General features: G+C 33.2%; 2 protein-coding genes across 2 annotated transcripts; both read left to right on the top strand.

Annotated features, from left to right (window-relative positions):
* The first annotated feature begins 3,488 nt into the window (after positions 1 to 3,488).
* On the top strand, positions 3,489 to 10,656 carry LOC144839998 (uncharacterized). The gene is made up of 5 exons (XM_078695610.1): positions 3,489 to 3,725; positions 5,268 to 5,311; positions 6,822 to 6,893; positions 7,695 to 7,764; positions 9,376 to 10,656. The coding sequence occupies exons 1-5, from the start codon at positions 3,633 to 3,635 to the stop codon at positions 10,237 to 10,239; spliced, it is 1,143 nt and encodes a 380-aa protein (XP_078551736.1). The 5' UTR covers positions 3,489 to 3,632; the 3' UTR covers positions 10,240 to 10,656.
* Positions 10,657 to 16,755: 6,099 nt separating this feature from the next.
* On the top strand, positions 16,756 to 21,671 carry LOC144841026 (uncharacterized). The gene is made up of 6 exons (XM_078697171.1): positions 16,756 to 16,933; positions 17,374 to 17,417; positions 19,126 to 19,191; positions 20,815 to 20,842; positions 21,064 to 21,272; positions 21,399 to 21,671. Exons 1-6 carry the CDS (start codon positions 16,865 to 16,867, stop codon positions 21,475 to 21,477), a joined length of 495 nt encoding a protein of 164 aa, XP_078553297.1. The 5' UTR covers positions 16,756 to 16,864; the 3' UTR covers positions 21,478 to 21,671.
* The last annotated feature ends 1,020 nt before the right edge of the window (positions 21,672 to 22,691 follow it).

Genomic DNA, 22,691 nt, shown 5'->3' with positions numbered 1-22,691 from the left:
CTTGTAATTATCGAAAATTACATCTATTGAGTATACGATGAAGAAATATGAGAATGAAAAAAATAGCTCCAACCGGAGCTATATTTATATACCTCGTAAAACATGGTTTGTGCTTTATCCATCATTGTAAAATTCAGAGTATCATTTTGGATTAGCTTTGACCAGTATGCGTAGGCCTTTATAATAAACGTACGATAGACGTGGGAAGGACATTAATTGTGTTCGTCAGTGTCAGACAGTTTGACGCGTTTGGAAACTGATTGTGGATTTCGAACGCTCTCGCGTCAAATTTGTCTCTCTGTGGTGCCGTTGAGAAAGTACGCATTGTCAGTGTCAAAAGACAGTTTTTGACGCGTTTAGGAAACTGATTGTAGGAATTTCAAACGGTCTCACGTCAAACTTGTCTCTCTGTTGAGAAAGTACGCATCGTCAGTGTTAAAAGACAGTTTTTGACGCGTTTGGAAACTGATTGTACGGATTTAGAACGCTCGACGCGTCAAATTTTTCTCTCTGTGGTGTCGCATATTGTTGGTTTATCACGAAGATGTTCTTCTCCTTTCATCTTCCCACGTCTCCTACACAAATTATAAGTATTACCGCAAATAAATCCCCTCTTGTTATGTATAATATTGAAAGTATGTAGGTATATGCGTGTAACAAAATAGGCCTAATGATGCCATGTAATATATCTACACCTACACATTTATCAATAGAGATGAGTTATTAGGCTATCTCGATTTATCTAAGCGTGGTAAATGAAACTTAAATTAGAAAACATAAAAATATTCTTATCATGTAATTGACGAAATAAGTTTATGCTTAAAAAGAATAGAGAATACTTTGTAGGCTTATACAGTTAACTCATGCGCCACATTTAACTTGTGTTTTATTAACTTAAATTGAAAATGTGATTTTATTTTAAATGTATTAATAATATACGGTACGGTTATGTAATATTCTGGACGTATAATTCACGCGTGATTAACACAAAATATAGTCATAATTGTAACCTATATGTAAGTACGCCTGGGATTAAAACTCAATAAACTTCCGGAAAAAAAATTGCTGGAAAAAAAATGGAAACGGTGGACCTACTTGTACGTAGGCCTACATACATAAACATAATTTTTATTTTTCGGTTTTCTCAGGCGCGTCTATTTATAAGCTATAAATCAACCAAAATAAAGGGGTACCGTATTCATGCTAGAATGCATTGGCACATAGGCCTAGATAATGTTTCGATTGTATGTCCACACACGCACGCGCACCCACTCAAAACCCAATTATACCTGCAACTCGACAGGCCTAATTACGTTTTAACAAAAGCCCATATAGTGAGGGGGAAATTTCAATATCCAGTATTAGCAAATTTATTTACGGTATATAATCCGGGATTTTACAATTTAACTATATTAATCACTAAACAATAGAGATACAAATACGAAACCAAGAACAATCAACATTTGAGATGCAGTGGTACATCATACACAAAGAACTTATCCTTTTCTAAAAAAACTGTTCTAAAAAAATTATTAATCGAAACAATAATTATCACAAAAGTACAAAAATCGAAATACAACGAATTTTGTTTTTTTAATATTAATACATTGTAAACTTATAAGTATAGGGAAAGTTGCTAACAACATTCTGTAATTGCGTGGGCCCAGAGGGAATTAATATCAAGTTCGGCAATGTAGGCTCAAATTAAAGCGTTTTCAATCTGTGTTTGACCGATGGGATTTTAGGCTATTTTCATAACAGTATAGATGAAGGAAGGAAGTCGTTTAGTCTATAAATAATACTTATATAAAGCTCTGACTACACTACACTATCAAACTGTATGTAACAAAAACATGTTATGTGCCCATGGACATGATATCATATCACTACCATATTTGGGAATATCACTACCATATTTTTTTTTAAACTAGTTTGATAGTATAGCCAGTATACATAAACACAACACATGTACTCACATAATTATAATATCAAAACATTAGAAAATAACAGATGATTGTATATTTCTATGATTGTTATAGCGGGAACTTTGTTATTTTTATACCTTGCCTCGTTTAAGGGAGGTGAACAATTTTTTTTTTGATTGAGCAAGAGTATGAATAGAAATTTGCTGTTTTGATGGTGGTGCGCATCCTGACATGGTAATTACTAAAATAAAATAATTTATAGGTTAGATTAGATTAAAATAATTATGAATTTTATGAGTGCTAAATTTCATTATCGAAAGAATTAATGAGAATGAAACGTTTGGGTCTTAAGCAGTATCCTCTCTCATGTTTCGAGTTCTTAAGACTACATGAACTACAGGCCATATATTATTTATCCGCTGACCGAGCTGAATTGATTTTATTAAGTATTAAACGTAATATAAAGATATGAGTTTTTTTAGATTGAATTTTGTATAATTAGTTTATGACACGTGGTCTTTATACGTCACAAAAATACATTAAATATAAATGATTAATTACAATGAATTGCAATTGAAACAATGGATGAATGACTAATACCTGGACATTTTGATTCTGGTTTTTTTGTGGCCATAATAATGTAATTTTAGCGATTGCGTAATCATCCTTTATAGACTTAGGCTAAATGTACAGAAATAGGGCCTATTATTTTTTGAAAGGCTTTATTTTAAGAACGGTTCCTAATTTAAAAAAAAAACCCCAAATATGTTCCAGGTTCACATTGGAAAAACCATTTTTTTATTTCAAAAGGGAGAAGGAAATGCATGACTAAAAAGTTAACAAGTCTAGAAAGGTTATTTTGTTGGTGCATTGCTTAACCACGGTGCAACTGGAATCAAGTCATAGGTGTGACGTCACATATCAGTATTCCTCATTGCCAAAAATATCGCCACTCCTAAGTGTTAGAAATAGAAAGAAATGTTTAACAATAAGCATCGAGGTGTTGAATCATAAGCGATATAAAATTAGACATTAGTTTATAGTTAATCATTCCCCACGATGCTAAGAACATTACGCAATTCAAATACTGAGTACCCCTCCTTTGGGACAACCTTTGTTGGCTCCCGAAGGTGTCTCTATTAATAATAAGTATAGGGAATACTGTATCAAAATATATGGTACCGTCTTTATACCAAAACTTATAACGATAAGCCAAACTTTAAGTAGACCTAGGCACGGCCTATGAAAGGATATACTGTACCTACTGCGCAATAATTGAAACTCAAGCAAGAAGTCGCCCTCTTTCAAACATACTGGTAGTTCGTCTCATTGGGCCAGAACTGTAATTTAAAACATATGTTATATACACATTTTCAAAGGAAAGAGAGAAACTCTAAACCATCCAGAATTAGTTCTGGTTTACTATTAGCGTTATTCAATTTACTATCTGTTCGATTCTTCTGATAATTCTTCTACTCAATTCAACCTGTGCTAAGCGGATGACGTCAGCTTGGTGTATGACGTCATTAAAGTAGCCAGCTATTTATCTAAAGCGACGACGCAATACTATTTCAGTCGTGTTGCCAAACGTAACCGGTTGTAAGGATAATACTAACGGTGTATATAGCAGCGCCTGGAATATTAACTTTCATCGCGAGACCTGCTGTTTTCTCGGCTGCTGCCCTGGAGTTTTAATTTCAAGCGATTATGTCCGACCCGTGGACAGATAAATCCACACAAGGAATTATAACAGAAGGAGTGTATGTTGCTGACAGTATACGGAGACGCAGAATCAGAAAGGTATAGGAAATCTACCATTATTCATGTATAAGCTATATTACAGTATTTTAAGGCTTGTATTGTAGGCATAAATGGCAATAAAAAGACTGAGGTACTCTCCTATAGAAGACTGGAAGAAGTGACCTGAAGTTATTTATGTTAAAAGTCTTCGTTTATTTAATTATCCATATCTTCGTTTATATCCATGCCATTTTATACTAATGTACATGCTGTTGTAAAAGTTTACGAATTTTGTCTTTGGAACATTTAAATAATACCGGTACCCTGAAACAGATTAAACCAAATCATGCCCTTTTTATACATTTTCTCAAATTTTAACAGTGAATAAGTTGCACATATGTTTTTGATAAGCATTGTTCGAATAAACCATTATTATATTTCAATTTATTATTTATATTAATATTTATAATATTATATTAATTTATTTCGTTTGGTAGATCGAACTTTCTCGAGATGCTACAATGTGTCTTAATGTTGTTTAATTGCTAAAATGCTCACTCTTGTTATACTTTGATTAATAGACAGATATATATATATATATGCCATTAGTGGGTTGAGAATACTGTTATTACTAAACTATTTATCCTTTCAATTTCTTTTATTTTGGAAATATTTCATCCATATAAAAACAACTTACAAAAAGAAAAAGAAAGCTCTGGAGATGTTTGGCTTATAAAAAACTACCAGGCACTTAATTATCAACATTAATATTTATCTTTGAACACGGAAATGTGGCTATACTTTCAACTTTAACTTTTCTACTAAAAAGCTGATTGTTGATATTGGTTACTTGTGTTGTTAAAGTTAAACCAAATAGTCAATTCAATTTCTTTATTTTTTTAAAATAATTTTTCTATAAAATTGTTTCTTTTTCAATAACTACGGAACCGAAAGGAACGTACAAACAAATTTATTATAGAATATTATTCCTATAATTATAAAAACAAATAAACATTTCCCTCAGCAAGAACAACAATTTCAAACCCGGATGTGAAACTAACAATTATTTTATATTTTAGACCTACTTACCCAATTTTTCCACTTTATAGTTTTCTTACGGATGGAAATACCCGAGGATTTTTAGATTAAACTTCCCAATTTTAAGCTTCAATTGTATATTATACAAACTTTCTGTTCATGTAATCAGTGAACCATATATTAGATTTCTCTTTTCCCATTTGAATTGAGTTAACGTTCACACAAATTACAGGTTGAGAAATAAGTTGAAATGTCAATAAGATAACATTTGGTCACATGTTTGCCCTACTCTTTTAAGTAATTTATACCAAAGTATCCGCTGCTTACTTGGGCCCAAATCTAAACCCTGGCCATCAGTTCAAGCAAGCTCGGCCAGTATGAAAGCCAGGCTAGTGATCTGGAGGTCGTGGGTTCGAGTCCCACCCGATAATTACTTATTTGTTAGCAAATATTCTCAATGTACTTAGTATAAAGTACAAATTACGTCAGACCAATTACTAAACATCCTGACGCAAAACAAATAAACAATTGCAATCCTAAAGATAACATTTGTTTTCCATTTAGGGTCGCATCGAGTATTTGGTGAAATGGAGAGGTTGGTCGAACAAGTAAGTAGCAAAATGGGTTTTTTTTCAGTGGTTAGTTGGAATTTAAAAGTCACGTGCATTATTACGTCACGCACAATCACGCTACATCACGTCATGCCACGTAATCCATAATTCATCATATCGCTAACCAAGGAGCCCACTATAGTTAGGTTTAGCGAGTCAGATATTGCAAATATTTTTTCTATTTTTGTTTTCATCCATCTTGTTTGTGTTCGGTTGGTTAACCGTACTTACCTGTACCGTATATAATATATAGCAAAACAATTAAAAGTTTAAAAACCGAGTACGTTGCACTCTAAATAAATAATATGATAATCATAACCACAAAATATTGATCGTGACCTCTCAGTCCTCGTACTCGGAATAATAGTTTGCCACGTTGGCCTAGGCCCGTAATTATGCGGATTAGTCCGTGATCGAACCGTGATGCAGGCTAATTAAGCGTCACGTAGCCATATTATTGTCAGTAAACGTGATAAAATGTGTTAAAATGAGTTGGCAAAACACAAGTCGCTTGCTAGAATAAAAAGACATGGATCTGTATTATTCTTAGTAAGATGAATTGTTTACATAATGAACATTCAAGCGAAAACATGTATATTTAAAAACAAATTAATAAGCATTGTGGTTCGACAATGCACACCAATCTTTTTCGTAAAGTAGGCCCTATTAGGCCTATTGTTTTACCAAAAATTGTGATTATAATTCTTCATTTCAACGAAGGTCTTCATTATATTGAAACAGACACGCAATTTAAATATCATAATGCTGTGGTTAATTCCATACAGGAAATCGTTAAGAAACCCAACAAGACATTATCAAAATGGTATACGTGTTTTTACATAAGTTGAAAACCACATTGATGTATTCCGTGCCTGTACTATTGTTATCTGTCCGTATTGTTTAAGGTACCCTGGGATTGTTAAAAACAACTGGTCTGGATGGCAATAATACATAGGCCTATACTGTTCCTGGGTTTTCCAACACGACTCTTCAAAATTGAATTGGTTAAAAAAACTAATAAAAGTTACCAAGAATTATTTATTTTTATATTTTCAGCATGCTGCTTCCTAATTATGATTAAATAAAAAATTATGTTCTTACATTAGTATTTTAACATCAAACATCTCGAATGTACGGGTAATATTATATTTTATGAGAGTTGCTTGGAACGAAGAGATACTTGAAAAGATATGTTTTTTTGAAAGAAAGCTAGAGACCCATTCAGCCAAACATCTGTTGGCTTGCTAAAAAGCGTTGACAATGTATATAATATGGGAGAAACTACACTATTATCTGTTTCATCTGTGAATACAAGAATTTCCGAAATAAATAATGAATATTAGAAATGCAAATTATGCTATTCAAAAATCGTTTGCTAAACATTTTCCAAACGTTTACAGTAACAAAGTTCGATGACAAAAACATCTCTTTTTCAAATTCTGCACTTTAGTAGGCCTACACCAGCTAATTGAATTAAATATCATTATATATTCTGTTTGCTTCGCAGGTCGAATACATGGGAACCAGAGGATAATATACTTGACCGTGGGCTCATACGCTTATTCGAAATACAGGAAAGGTAATAAGAGATGTTTCACACTCACGCAATGACGTCACGAGCTCCATTCACACTATTGAGTTCCGTTCAACCAATTTTGTTCAGTTAATTTATTAGAAATGGATAAAAAGAGCAAAAAATATAAAGAGTTTAACTTGAAAATTCATTACTCGGGTATGCCAACACGATTAGAGATGAAGAAGGCAGTATAAATGCTATTAATGTCGGTCTTTCTTCAAAATCAGACATAACACTGTCTAACTGAATTATTCACTCCCAGTAGTATGCGGGTTATGGCCTCATTCAGAGACTATAGTATATCTCAACATGACAGACCCTACGTGTAGTGAACAAAAGTCATATTCATTGATTAAATGTTAATATTTCCTGTATTAAATGTTACATTTTTATCAGTCTCCGTGGGCTTGTGACCCGTAGAAATCATCATCTCCCGAAAGAATAGAGCTTACGAACTCTGAATGAAATCAAAATTAGTTCACAAACCATTCCTCTGAGAAATGTTTCCGTGTATGAAACATAAATCCGGCAATAACTATGACTGGGGTTACTTTATACTTACATACTATGTATCTTAAGGTTCTGTGGCATTTATTTCCATACCGATAAGACCTCTTAATCCCGCTCTTAATACCCAAAACGCAGTTGATTCTTAATCCATGGCTTATCAAGTCTCAAGAGTTCAGATTAACTTCATTTTAGTCTAGAATCATTATTGCCTATTATTTAAAACTATACATACATTGATATGTATCTAAATTCACATTATGAGCAAGATTTTGATTATTTATTTGTTTCTTACAGACTAAAGGAAGACAAAAATTCAATCCGTAGATCCAAGAAACGAAAACATGTTTTAAGTCCCAGAAAAGAGGTAAGATATTACTGTATTTATTATGCAGAAACCCTACAAATATTCTCCAGATCCAGTTCATTCAGTTTGAAACGAAACAAAAACATAAACAAAATCATACGATAAATGTTTTCGAGGGGCGTCAATTGGTACGTGACTCATCATACACTGCCACCAACTATATAGTTGTTTGGGTAAATTTGAAGGGACACAATTGTTTCAAAAAGATAAGTAGATAACTGATATAAAGATACTTTCTTAGAAGACGTGAAACTTAACCTTAATCAAAAGCACCATAGCCTATTCCAACAATTAATGAACCAATCCAATAATAGTTTTATTATAGTGTGTCCATATTCTATGGTGTACATTTACGTTGCTTTGCGTCAACCACGATCTAAATTTATCCGCATCCGCCGGCGGGCTAACTTATATTTAGTTTGTACCAGTATTATAGATTTTAACTGCATTACCATCTGTGAAGCTTGGGGAAACAGAATAGTGAATGTGTCCGTAGACTTGTACAAATCGATACTACAAATTGTAATTAAGATTTACAATGTTTATCGTTTGTATAGTTAAGGAGAGTCATGCCAATTAGTAACTATTTGTATTCTGAGTGATATAATACAAAGTTTACATTCTAATTTATTACATACACTGTATCTGAGAATTTGCCTTGATAATGGACATTAGTGACATAATGTAGAAATACAGTACATTCAGGTGCTTATAATGATTTATAAACATATTCTATTAATGAATAATGATCATGTTAATGAACAATACGTGTTTAGATCACCATTTCCTGAATCGCCAAATTTAACTATGTTGTCGGAGAAACTCCATGCTCCGTACTTCAAAATAACGCTTTAATAATTAAAGTAGAGGCCTAGGTTGGAAACCATTACATCCCAGTGGGTTAGTGGCAGGGTGTCAACTTCGAGTCTCTTCGTTTTACTATTTCTTAGATTCTCATCCTTAATGTTTACACATTTGTTTGTTCGTGTTTATACATTCGAGAATTAAATTACATACTAATTATAAGACCGATGTTATCGAACTCTTCAAATCATAAATTGTATACTGGTTTTAATTGGAATTGAATCAGGATGTGGCTTTATGATCCATCATCTAATGATTCGTTGAAACCTCTATTAAACGGTTTTATTGTCTGTATACTGTTTGCTTTCAAAGATATATGATAATAATAATAATAATAGCACTATTCTAGATTTGAATTGCTTATTTTGTGAAACCCTACTTATTCTTATAAACTGTATTAATTCACAATAATGGACGATAACTGCTTTGCATTGTTTGCACTGTACTTGAATTTCTATTGATAGTAATACATATATATAAATGAAATGTTTTTATTAATTTTAGCGTTTAATAATTACAACATTTTTCTTCAAAATGGATATTATTATACAAGCCTATTATTTCTTTGATACTATAACTATTTTTCTCTGAGTCATCGTAAAATGATTGAGAATTGTTGACTTAAAACAATTCCTTCGTTGGAATAGAACCTTCTTATACTTGTAGTATAATTTGTTCATGTGTAGCCTCAAGTTTTAGTTTTATTTGAGCTTTATATTAATTGCACTAATTCTGTTATTTTTACAGTATGCTAATTGTTACAGCCACACGACCAGTGAGCCCATAGGGTCAGATGACGTTAAACTAGACTACAAAAACAGCTCAAAGCAACTGCGTCTGAAAATAGCCAAAGGCTCAGACTGGAATCAAGAAAACTCAAAGTACACAAAACCTAAACAGAGTTGGATCAAATGCAATCGACAAATGGCACAGCTCCAACCGCCTAACGAACTCGATTGCCTTAGACGAATTAAATTCAAATTGGAAAGAGTTCGGTATGAGCCGCCATCACCATCATCATCTGCTGGTAACTTCACTGGAAACACAGTACTGGATGTAAATCAGAACAATCTATTTGTCCAAGATAACATTGTTCCGCCAAAGAAATCTTATGAAGAGACGACGGCGCTAAAACAAGGGTTGGCAGATCAGTGTGTAGTCGATTTACCGTCTGTAAATATCTGCCACAGTGACGATGATGTTAGGCCGAAGGAACAATTGACTCCGTGTGAAAATGTACCTAAAAATGATGATACAACGAACACAATTGACAATCGAGTTCCGCCTGGCTTTGATGTTCATCAGCCTTGTGATGATTATACCTTTAACCAAAGACAAACTCTGGCAGGTAGTGCCCATGATGATCTTCTATGTCCCGAGGTAGCTAGGCTGCTAAACCAGTCCCAGCCAAGGCCAGAGTACCTTCCTATCAACTTGACACCGTATACGTATGACCATAACATTCCATCCCCACAAACCCCTGACTCTGGTGTCAGTCTCGGGGAGGACCATATGGAGATCATGACAACCTGCAGTCCTACGACAGTACAACTATCAACAACTACAAGAAACACATTCCAACAAACAAATGTTCCTCAGTTATGGTTATAACAGTTCCTATAAAGATATCTTAATTTCTATATTGACACCATTTTAGTGAGGCATGAATGAATGAAATTTCAATCCAATAACAGTGAAGCTTATTAATTGCATTCATTTCAATTTAAAATCACAGCTAACTGATCATAAATACTACACAAGCATATGATGGCGGCCAATATTTACGTCACAATAGTTAATTAAATTCAATAATAATTCAATTAAGCTATATTCAGTGTGTACTTTTGTCATTTGTTTTTTAAGAAGAAAGTAGGCCCTATTCATAGTCTAGAGAGTGGCTGTTTTAAATCATATGTGTATGAGAAATATCAACCTTTAAAAGAGTATTCAATGACAGTAGTACTAGTAGATGTATAAACTTACAGATGAAAAATAATAATAAATATCAATGAATCAAAAGAAAAACAATGGTTGTGGTTTTTGTAAAAACCGGCTCAATTGTTTAGTCGTCCATTTCCACACAACTAAAAGTAATATTATAATGCCTTTTGGATAAACAATCGGCCTTTCGACTTCCCCACATTAATACATAATACTTTTGAATAATATTGTTGTTGTGCATGTACTTAAACACCCTCTACTTCGTGGTCTTTGGTGCTCACATCGTAATCCTTATAATACCGATAACCCATAACAACAATTCGTTGTTTATTCATTTATCATTCATAATTTTAACTCATACGTGATACGTGTGTGATGCACTTAAGATTGAATCACAATTACTCATAATTTATGTTTTATACATCGCATTCAGTTGAAATTAGCAATCATATCACGTATATTTATTCTAAATGTTTAAAGGTGCAATCTGGCCTACATTCTGGATTTCGTACATTATATGATGACAAACTGGGAGTTAAAATGTATATCAGGTGTTAAGCTTTGAATATCGTGTACATAATATACTGGAGTATTTCATGTTTTAAGCGTGTTCCCACTTGGGCGCAACGCAGAGAGTACGCGCAATAACGCAATTTAAGCTTGGTTCCCACTAAAGCTTGGTTCCCACTAGAATGTAACGCAAGGACGTAAACGCAACGCAAGCGTGTTGACCAATGACAAGCGACAGTTTGAATATAATCTATCGCTTGTGATTGGTAAAATCACTTACGTTATACGTCCTTTCGTTTCTAGTGGAAACCAAGCATTAGACGCAAGGACGTGAGCGCAACGTACCGTAAGTAATTTGACCAATCACAAGCGATAGATTATCCGAAATGTCGCTTGTCATTGGTTAATTCGGTTGCGTTGCGCCTACGTCGTTTGGCGTTTATTAACAGACGGGAACCAATCTTAGTGGAAACCAAGCTGTGGTGGTAGACCTACGAATCACTTTCGGTGACATTGCCATTTTGTCCTTCCGTTAGGGATTAACCTGTAATATATTCATGCCGTAAAATATAATATTCAATATGTAAGTCTACGTGTCTAATTTGTGGACATTATTGATTGAAGTATTAAGAAATTGCAAAGAAGATCAAGGTGTGATTAAAATAAATGTGAAATTACAAGTCACAAATTGACTAAGTGGTGAATGACGTAATATCCATAATTATTCAGCTTTTGAATGACCTTGCTTACTTTAGGCCCTAAATTATGTTGTCTTTATAATAGATACATCAACGGCGATAAAAGGGGTATATATAATAAGCGATTCAATTGTATCCAAGTTAAATATAAACGATTATGTGATTTCGTAAATGATAATAACAGTGATACAAGATACAAGTCTACTTTATTGTAAATTTTGAGATGTTTTGTACCGTGTAGATCATTAAATAATATAAAGTGATAAATATTTAAATAAATGATTAAAAGTTACTATCTTTTAAAGTTTTGATTAAATAAATTGCATGTCATATACAGTGTACACTCCTTCCTGATCTAATAATAATATCTGAGTGTAATGGGTGGATTGAGTCTTGTATAATTGAGTTAATTTTCTTAAGAAATGATAGTGTGATACGGTATCTTTCATTAACGTTCTTTTCCATAGACATTTTTTGGGTGTTAGATGCGCATGGGCACAGATGTTATGCCAAGAAGAGTATACTGAAACTTGTTTAATTTTAGTTTAAACCAGAAATGCACGAAAATGTGCATGATCACGTTACTCATAAATACAGTATAAGAAATGTTTATTATAGAAATTTCGTACGTCATAAAATAGAATTTCCATTCACAATTTGGTATTTCAAGAGATGTAATGTTTTTAAATACGTCTGTTCAAACATTATTATTCTAATTACCGTACTGTGCTGAAATAATGCTGGTACTGCACATGGTACGACGATGCGATGCCGATGTCGCTTAGTTGGAGTTTCAGAGGAATTGACCCAGCTTTGAATGACATCAAATAGCTACATTCAATTTATTTTCTCGTTATAAATTCATTTGCTAACCATATAAAATTTCATATAAAAATATCACATTATTCATTGAAAAGAAACAATAAACATTGAAGATAGAAATATCAATTTAGTCATAAAGAATTATTGAAAAATCAATAGAGTCTCACTTTCTCCACTTCTTACGTACCGGTACATGTTAAAACAAGTAAGCATTGTATAGCCCGTTCCCCCACTTTGTTATTTTATTGGAAAAAAGTTTAAAAGTTCAAAGTTACATCATAGTCCTAAAATAAGATGAAAATAATAATATGGGAATACTTGAAGACGATGACGTCAGACCGTTCCTGAATACTGAAGTCATCTCGCAGATACAAACAAAACTCAACACGAGAGACCCAAAAGGCCCAAAAATATCTCGGGGAAACAGCCTGTTTGCACAAAGAAGCCAATACAAGCATCGTATTCCATCATAATATACATCAATCCTTTACTTTTCTATTCTAAAAATGTGCATCCTATCAAAACTTCATTCGTGTCAATATAATTGCCTAGTGGAAACAAGCTTTATATTTTTGCAAGAAAATAAGCTGTTTGATTCATTTTATTAGGTTTGAAATTCGTCAGTTAAAAATACATCGCATAAACGAATTGGAATGAAATTTATCGGTACAATTTATTAGTTTACTAGTTTTCTTCACTCAGTTAATATATAGTCACACTTACAAACAACTCACGCATTCCCTTCATAAGAAGATTATACATTTAAGATTTATTACTCTCTGAAAATATCTTTTTTTTAAATCTTCTATTTGTGAGATTTCGTTTATCTAATTTGTACATCAAATCGTGATCGGCAACCTTTTATGATGACATATTTATTATGTGATTGGATAGTAATTCAGCTACTCTTGCTAATGTTATATTGCTGACGAATGTCATATTTAATTACGGCTATATGTAGCTGGCTTTTATGAATATTCTAAGAGCCGGAATACGTCATCTGAATGTATCGTAATACACACACACCCACACAATAATGCCATATTTTTTAAAACTAAACTTTAACGAAACTTGTGTTTGTGTAGAAATAGTTTTGCTTGACATGTTTATGTTTTTCGGATTTTTTTGTTTACCACATCATCTTAGGCCATTGTTACGGTTTTTTTTTATTGTATTCATCCTCCCCTTATATCAGAAACACATATATTATCCTTTATCAGACTTGTTCATACTTTTCATCATCATTATATTTTTAGTCATTATCACAACAACCATGGTAGGGCTACTCATAAATATAGTCATTGACGTCATTATTATCGTTGTTCGCAACGAGGAAAATATATTTTTTTAACGAGTATACACAGATGCGTTTACGATTTTAAGATAGTTGGGAACAGTAAAAATCCATACAAAGAATATTCGTGTATAATATAGATAGTGTATTGGAAGAATGTTACAGAAGTACCATACCCAAGTTACTTGACACAATGGTTAAATAACTCAATCCCTCCACGGGGTACATTCCTTTCACTCATATAATAGATTTTATCTGAATTACATGGCCGACAGTGAACACCAGTAAATTTAATCCCGACCAATATTTATTTAACACAAATTATTCATGAACCATCTGGTATCACATTGCATAATATAATATGGTATTACATTGCATAATATAATATACCGATATTAAAAGGTATAGGCCTAATCATTGTCCGTTTCATTTGGTCAGACTGTCTTCTTAGCCATTGGTCTAATAAAAATCTTACCATGAAACTTTACATTACCTTTTTAGTCCGTGCAACGCGACTCACAGCTCACTATGTCAGTCGGTCGGTCGGTTGGTCGGTAAACACTAACTTGAGTACGCGACTGAATGGGATTATTGAAGCTTTTTTATTTAAACAAATATTAGTTTCTATATAAAAAGGTATAAATAAAAGATATTTCTATAAAACATTATGTATAGCATTCTGAATTACATTTTTTGGTTGTTATTAGTGTCTAATAACAATTCAATTGTAATCAGTATCTTTTCTTTTCTCGTGATAAATGAGAAACATCTTTTTTACGTGGTTTGTGTCCAACTCAATCATGTAAATATGTTTTGCATTCTTTATACAGTCAACGATGCTCAACGCTGCGACTAGCTGAGGCAATTAAAGTAATGTTCTCGTAAATTGACGAGCGAGTATGTTTATGCTGATGACACGTTAAGAATACAAAGAAGAAAATACATTTTCTGTCACCGTAATCATACGTGAATATAGCCCAATTCGAAGGTCAATGCACGAGTTAAAATGCAAAACAATATGAATGACGTTGCGTCGTACTGCGGCCACTTAAAGGTACGCACTAAAACGAAAATTAACACCGTAAATAATTAGACGGAATATAGCTTATGTTCATACACAGTTGTATGTTTTTAATGTTCTACTACGTTAGTGTAAGGTCATTACGAATTCGTTAATTACATTTTTCGTTCATTGATAGATCAGTGTGATGACGCTCGACTTTATTAAAAATCGTTAGTAATATAATAATAATGACGTCATCACGCGTAAAAACTTGAATAACGTAGGCCGTGTAATTTCACCTTCGCAGTAAATTTGAATATCTTACAGCTCTTCAGAATTGAAGGTTACCTTGATGATTATAATTTATTATGAAAGCTGATGAAATGTAGATATTAATTCATATAAAAATTAAGCCTATCGGATGTTGTGACGTTAACATATGGCCAGTTGAAGTGAAAAAGTAGTTTTTTCATATTTTTCGTCAAAGTTATACACAATTCAAAGAGCGCGCACAGCGCTTCTACGTGCCAAATTTTTTTCCAAATCTTATATTTTTTTGCTCAATTAATTATCTTTCGAAATTGTCATCTTAAAGTTTAGTTTGATAACGTCATCATGCCAAAAAATTAGAACATGTGTGTCCCGTAATTTCACCTATGCTACACTGTATATAGATATACAGTATATACTGTACATATTGTATATGGCATATAGGCACAACTCAGCACTATAAGCATATAATAGGATGGCATACATCAACATTTTCCGATCGTATGTTAACGTACGTGCATGTTTAAAAAAAATTAATTTCAGTAAAATGATAAAAATGATCACCTATAATTCGTCAAAGTGACGAATTAAATTCTAGTTTTAATTGGTGGTTGTTGTGAATTTCAAAACTTTTAATGAATCATTCAATTGATGCCTATACTTCTTCTTCGTCTAATAACACATGAGATAACTATTGTTGTCTCGGATAACAGATAGGCTTGGATATCCCACATATAGGATATAACGCAATTAGACTTAAGCGCAACGCAATCGAGATGAATGACAGTTCGAATGTACCATCGCGCAACGCATTGCCTGCGTTACGCTTACGACCAAGCTCGTGTTACGTCCTAGTGGGAACCAAGCTTTATAACTCGCGCTACTTAAAATAGCGCGACAAGAAAACTGATGTGACATGCGCATAATCACATCTGTGCGTGCGTCATGTACGCTGTGCGTTGAAGTTGCTAGAATATGCGGACAGTGGTGTGTCATCATCTTCAAGAAATTATCCCATATATAGGTAGTTTTGTACCCGGCCGGGCAGAGTGGGAGTGTCCTTCCTCTCAATCGTAAAAGTGTTAGTATAATATTCTTTTCATATATTTTGACACTTAATTCAGGACTACTGAAAATTCTGCAATGGCATGTCAATTGTCTAAATATTGAACTATTTTTAGTAAAATAGCAAAGATTTCACGCTGAGTTTTGGATGCTGGCGGCCGGGAAATATGCATACCTCACGTTCGACGAATGAACAGTTTTCAAAATAAAGTAGGCCAACTCAGTCTTTAGAACAACTGATACTCTTTATTGGAAATATTAGCAAAAACCCATTTACCATTACAAAAATTCTTTATACATTTAACACTTTCTTTCATTCAATGTCTACCACACATCCATATATGTGGGTTCATTAATCATTGGTTTCAAGAAATAAATTAAAATTGCTTCTTATAAAAGTGTTTCGTGTATTTCAAAATCCTGGACCGCCACATTGTCACAGTCAGCAACCAGATTCTATTCTCCTCTTAAGATAAGGCTCTTGACTGACCCTCTATAGTCACCTTCAAACAACCTTCGCAAGACATCCCGACCGTCGTGAATTGAGCCTACTTTTAGTTTGTTGGTTAGACAGTTGTAAATTGAGTTGAGTGGACATTCATCACCTAGCCCTTACAAATAGCCTACCTTACGATGTCTAACCCTTGTGTATCCCCTGATATTTACAAAGTCCATCGCCTGGAAAAGAAGCGTGTGCGAGAGGTAGGTGTCCTAGCCCATCTCACCTGTTTGTCCTGGTACCAATATGTGCCAGTTAGTGAAGGCCCTAGTATCATTAGTCCGCACACATAGGCTTGGAGAGGAAGACATTTGAAAATGCTTTACCGAAGCCTTCATTTGATAGATTATTTATCACGAATCTTCCCATTTGTATTGGTTCAATTAAATGTAGGAAGAATCATGGATATTTGGATTTAATTCATGCCCCAAAAAGGAAAATCTGAAAATACCGATATAGCCTATTTCCTATAATAGGTGATCTTTTTTCTTTTTTAAAAATTTTCTGTGGTCTATGCATAGCGAAAATTTGGTCAGTTTTTAAAAATACCTTATTTTAAGAATGTGTTCAACTTTGGCGATAGCAACTTTGGCGATGTCTGCTACCCGCCCTTTTAATTACAATACTGCATCTGTTTCTCTAGGGCAAAGTTGAATTCTGGGTCAAGTGGCGTGGATGGCCAGCCAGGTAAGGAGTTTTAAATATAATGATTTATGTTTTCCTATTTAATTAACATTAGCATCTATGTTTGTACCTAAACCCACTCATAGGCATATGTAGTTACTTATTATATTTAAGTAAGTTTAGTTTTGGTTATTTAGAATAATGACTTAAATTGGGTGCTGATGATATAAAACTATAGCCAGATAATTTAATTGTTTTTGTAACTATGTTGAGTTACTTAATTATATAATTTTGTGAGAAATCAAAATCAATTGAGTTAAATGTTTGGTAAATAAGCAAAGCAACCAATTGGCAAGATGAAGGCGTACTATCATGTTCTATTGAACACATTGGTGCAATTCTGTATATTCAGGAAGTATTTAAGACCCCTAGGACGAAATCTGAATCTAGAAAGCATGTAGGCCTACTTAAGAACACAGGACTTTATCAAAATCAATTGAGTTAAATGTTTGGTAAATATGCAAAGCAACAAATTGGCAAAATGAAGGCATACTATCATGTTCTATTGAGGACATTTGTGCAATTCTGTATATTCAGGAAGTATTTAAGACCCTTAGGACGAAATCTGAATCTAGAAAGCATGTAGGCCTACTTAAGAACACAGGACTATATTATTTAATTCATCGGTTTAAACTACATTATACTTGGCTCCCATTATTCCAGATATCCTGTCATGTTCTTTTCTACCTTTGAGTTATACCTCTGTATTATGAACACATCTTATGATCTTCTAGGGTAGGCCTACATTGGTCAAGTTTGTGGGACCTTCTTCGTTTTGGGAAATTCTTCAAGAACTTTGTACAGTAATCACAATTCTAATTGAGAAATTATGTAATCCAATTTGTCACGTATACCAGTATTAGGTTAATTTTGTGTTGTATTATACCAAACTGTATGATTAAGGTGACGCATGGGAATTAAACATATGGCAAAAAGTGTTAATTTATTGCAGGAGCTTTGTATGATAAAGTTCAATGAAATGCCCAAAGTCACCTATACCAGGTTTCACTCTTCATTGATAATCAAACATGTAAAGTTTTTTTTTTTTTTATTGATTTACACACATAATTAATAAGATAATTAGGCTAAGTAACAATAAACATCACATATATATAAGAGATGTGTGGATGGTGGGCAAATAATGTTCAAGGAACTTTAAGGAAAGATACAGAAAAAGATACATAAACATAATATATAATGACGAGTAAGATGTACATTAGTAAGAATATGATAAATAAAAACTTTGGCGTTCCATAGCATCCTATATTGTTCAAACAATAACATACCATTGGGTGCTATCTGTATATATAAGAAGGATGAGTTATGTAGCATCATGTTATTCTATCATCATTAACATTTTCACTATGTTCTACCTACCTGGATCTACCTGGATTTTGAGACTTAGCATTAATGCTTCTGTACCCCTCATGACCAGAACATATTCTTCTTATATGGGCTGTGGGTGGTTAGACCAGTGACTTTTTACTGCAGTTTTAAATTGGTTTAAATTTTGAGACTGAAGCACATTTTTTGGCAAAGAGTTCCAACTATTTATAGATCTTATAGAGAACATATTCTGTCTTGCTTGTGGTCTTTTAAACATTTTATTTAAAACATTTTGAGTACAAGCAAACAGAGTCATTTAAGATTTAGCTTCCCTATCGATGGCTTTAAATTGTTAACATATTGTTCATGTCATTTACTTAATTAGGTACAACACATGGGAACCATTGGACAATCTTCTCGACGACTGCTTAATTGATGACTTCCTTTTAAGGTATGATGACGTCATTAAACTTATGTAAATGTACTTTTATAATGAACTGTTTTTCGTGATTTCAAGTTTCAATCTTTATTTGATAGTCATCGACAATATCTGTGTACAAAATAGACATACAGTTACAATGGAAATTTAATACAGGAGGTCGGTTCACATGCATTTCCAAGCCTCTGTCAAGATTTATAGAGAAAGCAAAAATCGACATATTACTGTTACACTCAGACTAGTTAGGCCTATTTACCATTTTTCAGCCGCTGGTTATATCTAGTTTCAAAAGGGAACTTCAGAAAGAGGTGGGTTCGTTCGAACGACCCACACTCCCCGGCCCTTGCTACGTAATTTAAACTCAGAATAAGCACATCATCCACAAAGACGTACACTTTTTACGCGTGCAGCGTTCAAACGGTTAATAGTACGGATTTTGTACGCAAACAGCGTCGCACAGATGACAAGGCGTACTTCAGTGTCATTGTCATAGCGATAATTCTCGTTCAATCCATGGATTTGATATACTTGTAATTGTACTTGAATGAGTATTTTGACTAAACTGTTTCATCTTTCATTTATTGTCGGTGTCTTTACATATCAGCTTTCAGTGAGCGTTCATCCGTGATAGTGTTGTTAGTACGTTGAAGGACTTGTAATGAGTTTAGCTTGGCACGATCGTTGAATTAATTAGGTACGATGCTGCGCGCCATGGTTATATTCAATGAAAACGATATGTGACCGGTACTACAATAATATTATAAGACTGATTGTTGGAGATTGCTACGAAATCTATATTTCGTTGACATTTTTAGGTTGAGAGTTGAAAAAATAAACAAACAAAAATATGAGCAATTTGATATTTAAATTAATTTGTACAGTGTTGCCCAAGTTATCATATCGTCACCGGCCGAGTGATATTATGATTATTACTCAAACGAAGTGCCAGTGAACACGTAACTAAAAAGAAAACTATTTTATGATTCATTATTATGTGATAAGCTGTAGGCCTATACCTAATCCTTCAGATTCTCACAAAATGTTGCCGTTTTCTAAAACAAAAGTTTTAGACGTGTTTATCACGTATTTTATCTTACATGGAGATATTCTTCATAGACTAATTTTGTATTTCCGTTTTATTTACCTATATATATTTATAAATTTATAATTTCATGCATTATGAATGCATTATAGTGAATGAATAAATGGCCGAATGGCCCCAAGGGAAAAAAACGTATTTCCGTACATGGTAACACTGAATGCATGTCCTGATAAAATAGGCTCCGTCTAAGTAATACCATTGAGAAAAAAAGTTAGGTACTACTTATACCATTATGTTGCTATCATGTTAAAAGTGTTGAACAACATGATTGAGTCAGACTCAAAAGAGGCAATTGATATTATTTTGTGTATTTTTTTTTACTGTTATTGACTGTTTATATTAACTCAGAGTATTTTATTATACAGTTTTAGAATTTTACACTGTTAGAGGGCGACTTTCACGTTATTTCACTTTCATGTTGAAAAGAATACAGTATTTCAAATTGTCAAATTCTTGTCCTTATAAACACTTTAACTTATTTTCTATGTTATCATGGTTTTTAAGTAAAATATTTGTTTAAAATTTATTTTCAGAGAGGATACACGCCTAGGTATTATCAAGGTATATATAAATAATAATTTCGTGTATAATCCTGAATAAACGTTAAAAAACAAATCAAAGATAGACCTATTGTACCTACGTTCCCTTTCGTATTTTAGTAGAAATTGGAGCTGGTCTATATTTAATATTGCTGATTTTTGATAGGCTTACCAGTTAGTAGAATGTGTTAGTTGGCTAGCTATAGTAATGGAACGTGTCACTTTCCCGTCACTTTATTTAAGCCTCAAGATGATATCGCCAAAGATGTAGACGGTTCAAATTGTCTTGAGGGAACCAGTAACCAAGCAATGAAAAGGCCCGTTAATGATCAAAATATCAATGGCAAAAGGAAGAAAAAATCAGGCCACCGTCTCCGTGATCGATCACCTTCTGTTTCCTTAAAATCCAAAAATAATAGAAGTAAAGTAAAAACAAGCAAAGTGGACCAAAGGTAGGAGCAACTGTATATATTTTATTCGTTGTATACATATTTCCACCCTAGTCATTTACTAGAGTTTATAGTGCAGTTAAATAACAGTATGGAATTTTATGATTTGTATTTGTTTGTATTTATTAGTGTACATGAGGAGAGAATTAATCGAAAACATCCGATAGAAGATCAGGAGGACATAGCCCATTGCAGCAGTCAGTCTTAAGGCGTATATGCCAAATGCATATACTGTAACCCTCAACACTTGTGAAATGTTTAATGTAAACAGTTATTTAGATTCATAGTTTCGTTAGTAAATTATTTCATTTTAAATAGGGATACAATGTATTTATTTTCATTTATCATTGTGTTTGTAAATCAAGGGAGTAATCCAAAATGTTTGTACCAATACGTTCCTCTAAATCTTACTGTAATTAAATCTTAATCAGAAAAATGTGTCTTTTCTTTATTTCAATATTTCCAAAACAAAGAATGAACCGACATAGGGGTCCGACAATTACAAACGCTGTCCTTCTATTTTCGCAAAACATATAATATACATAAAGGACAACTTTTGTACTATACCGTATAACTTGATATAACGTATCATGACGTACCCCCTCTATATACATGCTACTTTCACTGTTGGAAATCATTATTTTGGCAGTCTGTTTTCTTCAGACGATTTTCCTTCATCGGTTTCACATTAACTAAATATTCAAATACTTTAAAGTATTTGAGATTTTTACATTTTGAGATTACTGTATACATGATTTAAGTATAGTTTTGGGTATTTTGTTACATAGTTTGGATGGTGACGTCAATAGACCTAAGTCAAAAAAATAATGTTGCTCAGTTGTCTCAACTCAGTTAAAAAAAAGTGAAATAAAACTCAATTGATAGTTTCTTCCGATGCTTGCTAATCTTGCATTTGTAACGAAAAACTGGTTAAGTTCCTTTTTATTTCCATATATGGCAATATCTAAACATTTATTTTTAATCCGTGGTTACTCAAAAACCAAATGAGAAAGATATTAATTGACAGTGACGTCACTTTTGAAAAGAGTACCCTTGGAGAAGTCAACAATAGACACTCCCGTCAATTCATCAAGTTGTTTATACTGCAGGCTACCGTACCTGTGTATTGTTCGTCCCTATTATTAAGTACACAGTGTTTGTTTTCTACTTTATTCTCCCATGATTTAACATTCCCAATTTGATTGAATAGGCTTTGTTCACATGTCTATGACTGATGGACCGTGAGCCTAGCCCACGTCACCCTTTTTTATCAGAGGTCGGCTAGGATAATGTTGAAGATTCACAGTCATATTTTGGAACAAAACATCTGTTGTGTACCACTATTTTCGTATTATGATTCAGTTTTAAAGTTCATTGAAACGGAGCTGTTTGAATGAAGTTCCCGGATGAGAATCGAAACTT

Source organism: Antedon bifida, chromosome 4, assembly GCF_963402885.1.
Source record: "Antedon bifida chromosome 4, ecAntBifi1.1, whole genome shotgun sequence".
NCBI classification, from domain to species: Eukaryota; Metazoa; Echinodermata; class Crinoidea; order Comatulida; family Antedonidae; genus Antedon; species Antedon bifida.
This window is presented reverse-complemented; position numbering and strand designations above follow the sequence as displayed.

Excerpts from the sequence above, each read along its gene's own strand:
- LOC144839998 (XM_078695610.1), top strand. The coding sequence starts at position 3,633 with ATGTCCGACCCGTGGACAGATAAATCCACACAAGGAATTATAACAGAA. Across the intron at positions 5,312-6,821 it reads TGGAGAGGTTGGTCGAACAA|GTCGAATACATGGGAACCAG; the intron begins GTAAGTAGCAAA and ends TTTGCTTCGCAG. Across the intron at positions 7,765-9,375 it reads TTTTAAGTCCCAGAAAAGAG|TATGCTAATTGTTACAGCCA; the intron begins GTAAGATATTAC and ends TTATTTTTACAG.
- LOC144841026 (XM_078697171.1), top strand. The coding sequence starts at position 16,865 with ATGTCTAACCCTTGTGTATCCCCTGATATTTACAAAGTCCATCGCCTG. Across the intron at positions 20,843-21,063 it reads CACGCCTAGGTATTATCAAG|CCTCAAGATGATATCGCCAA; the intron begins GTATATATAAAT and ends ACTTTATTTAAG. Across the intron at positions 21,273-21,398 it reads ACAAGCAAAGTGGACCAAAG|TGTACATGAGGAGAGAATTA; the intron begins GTAGGAGCAACT and ends TGTATTTATTAG.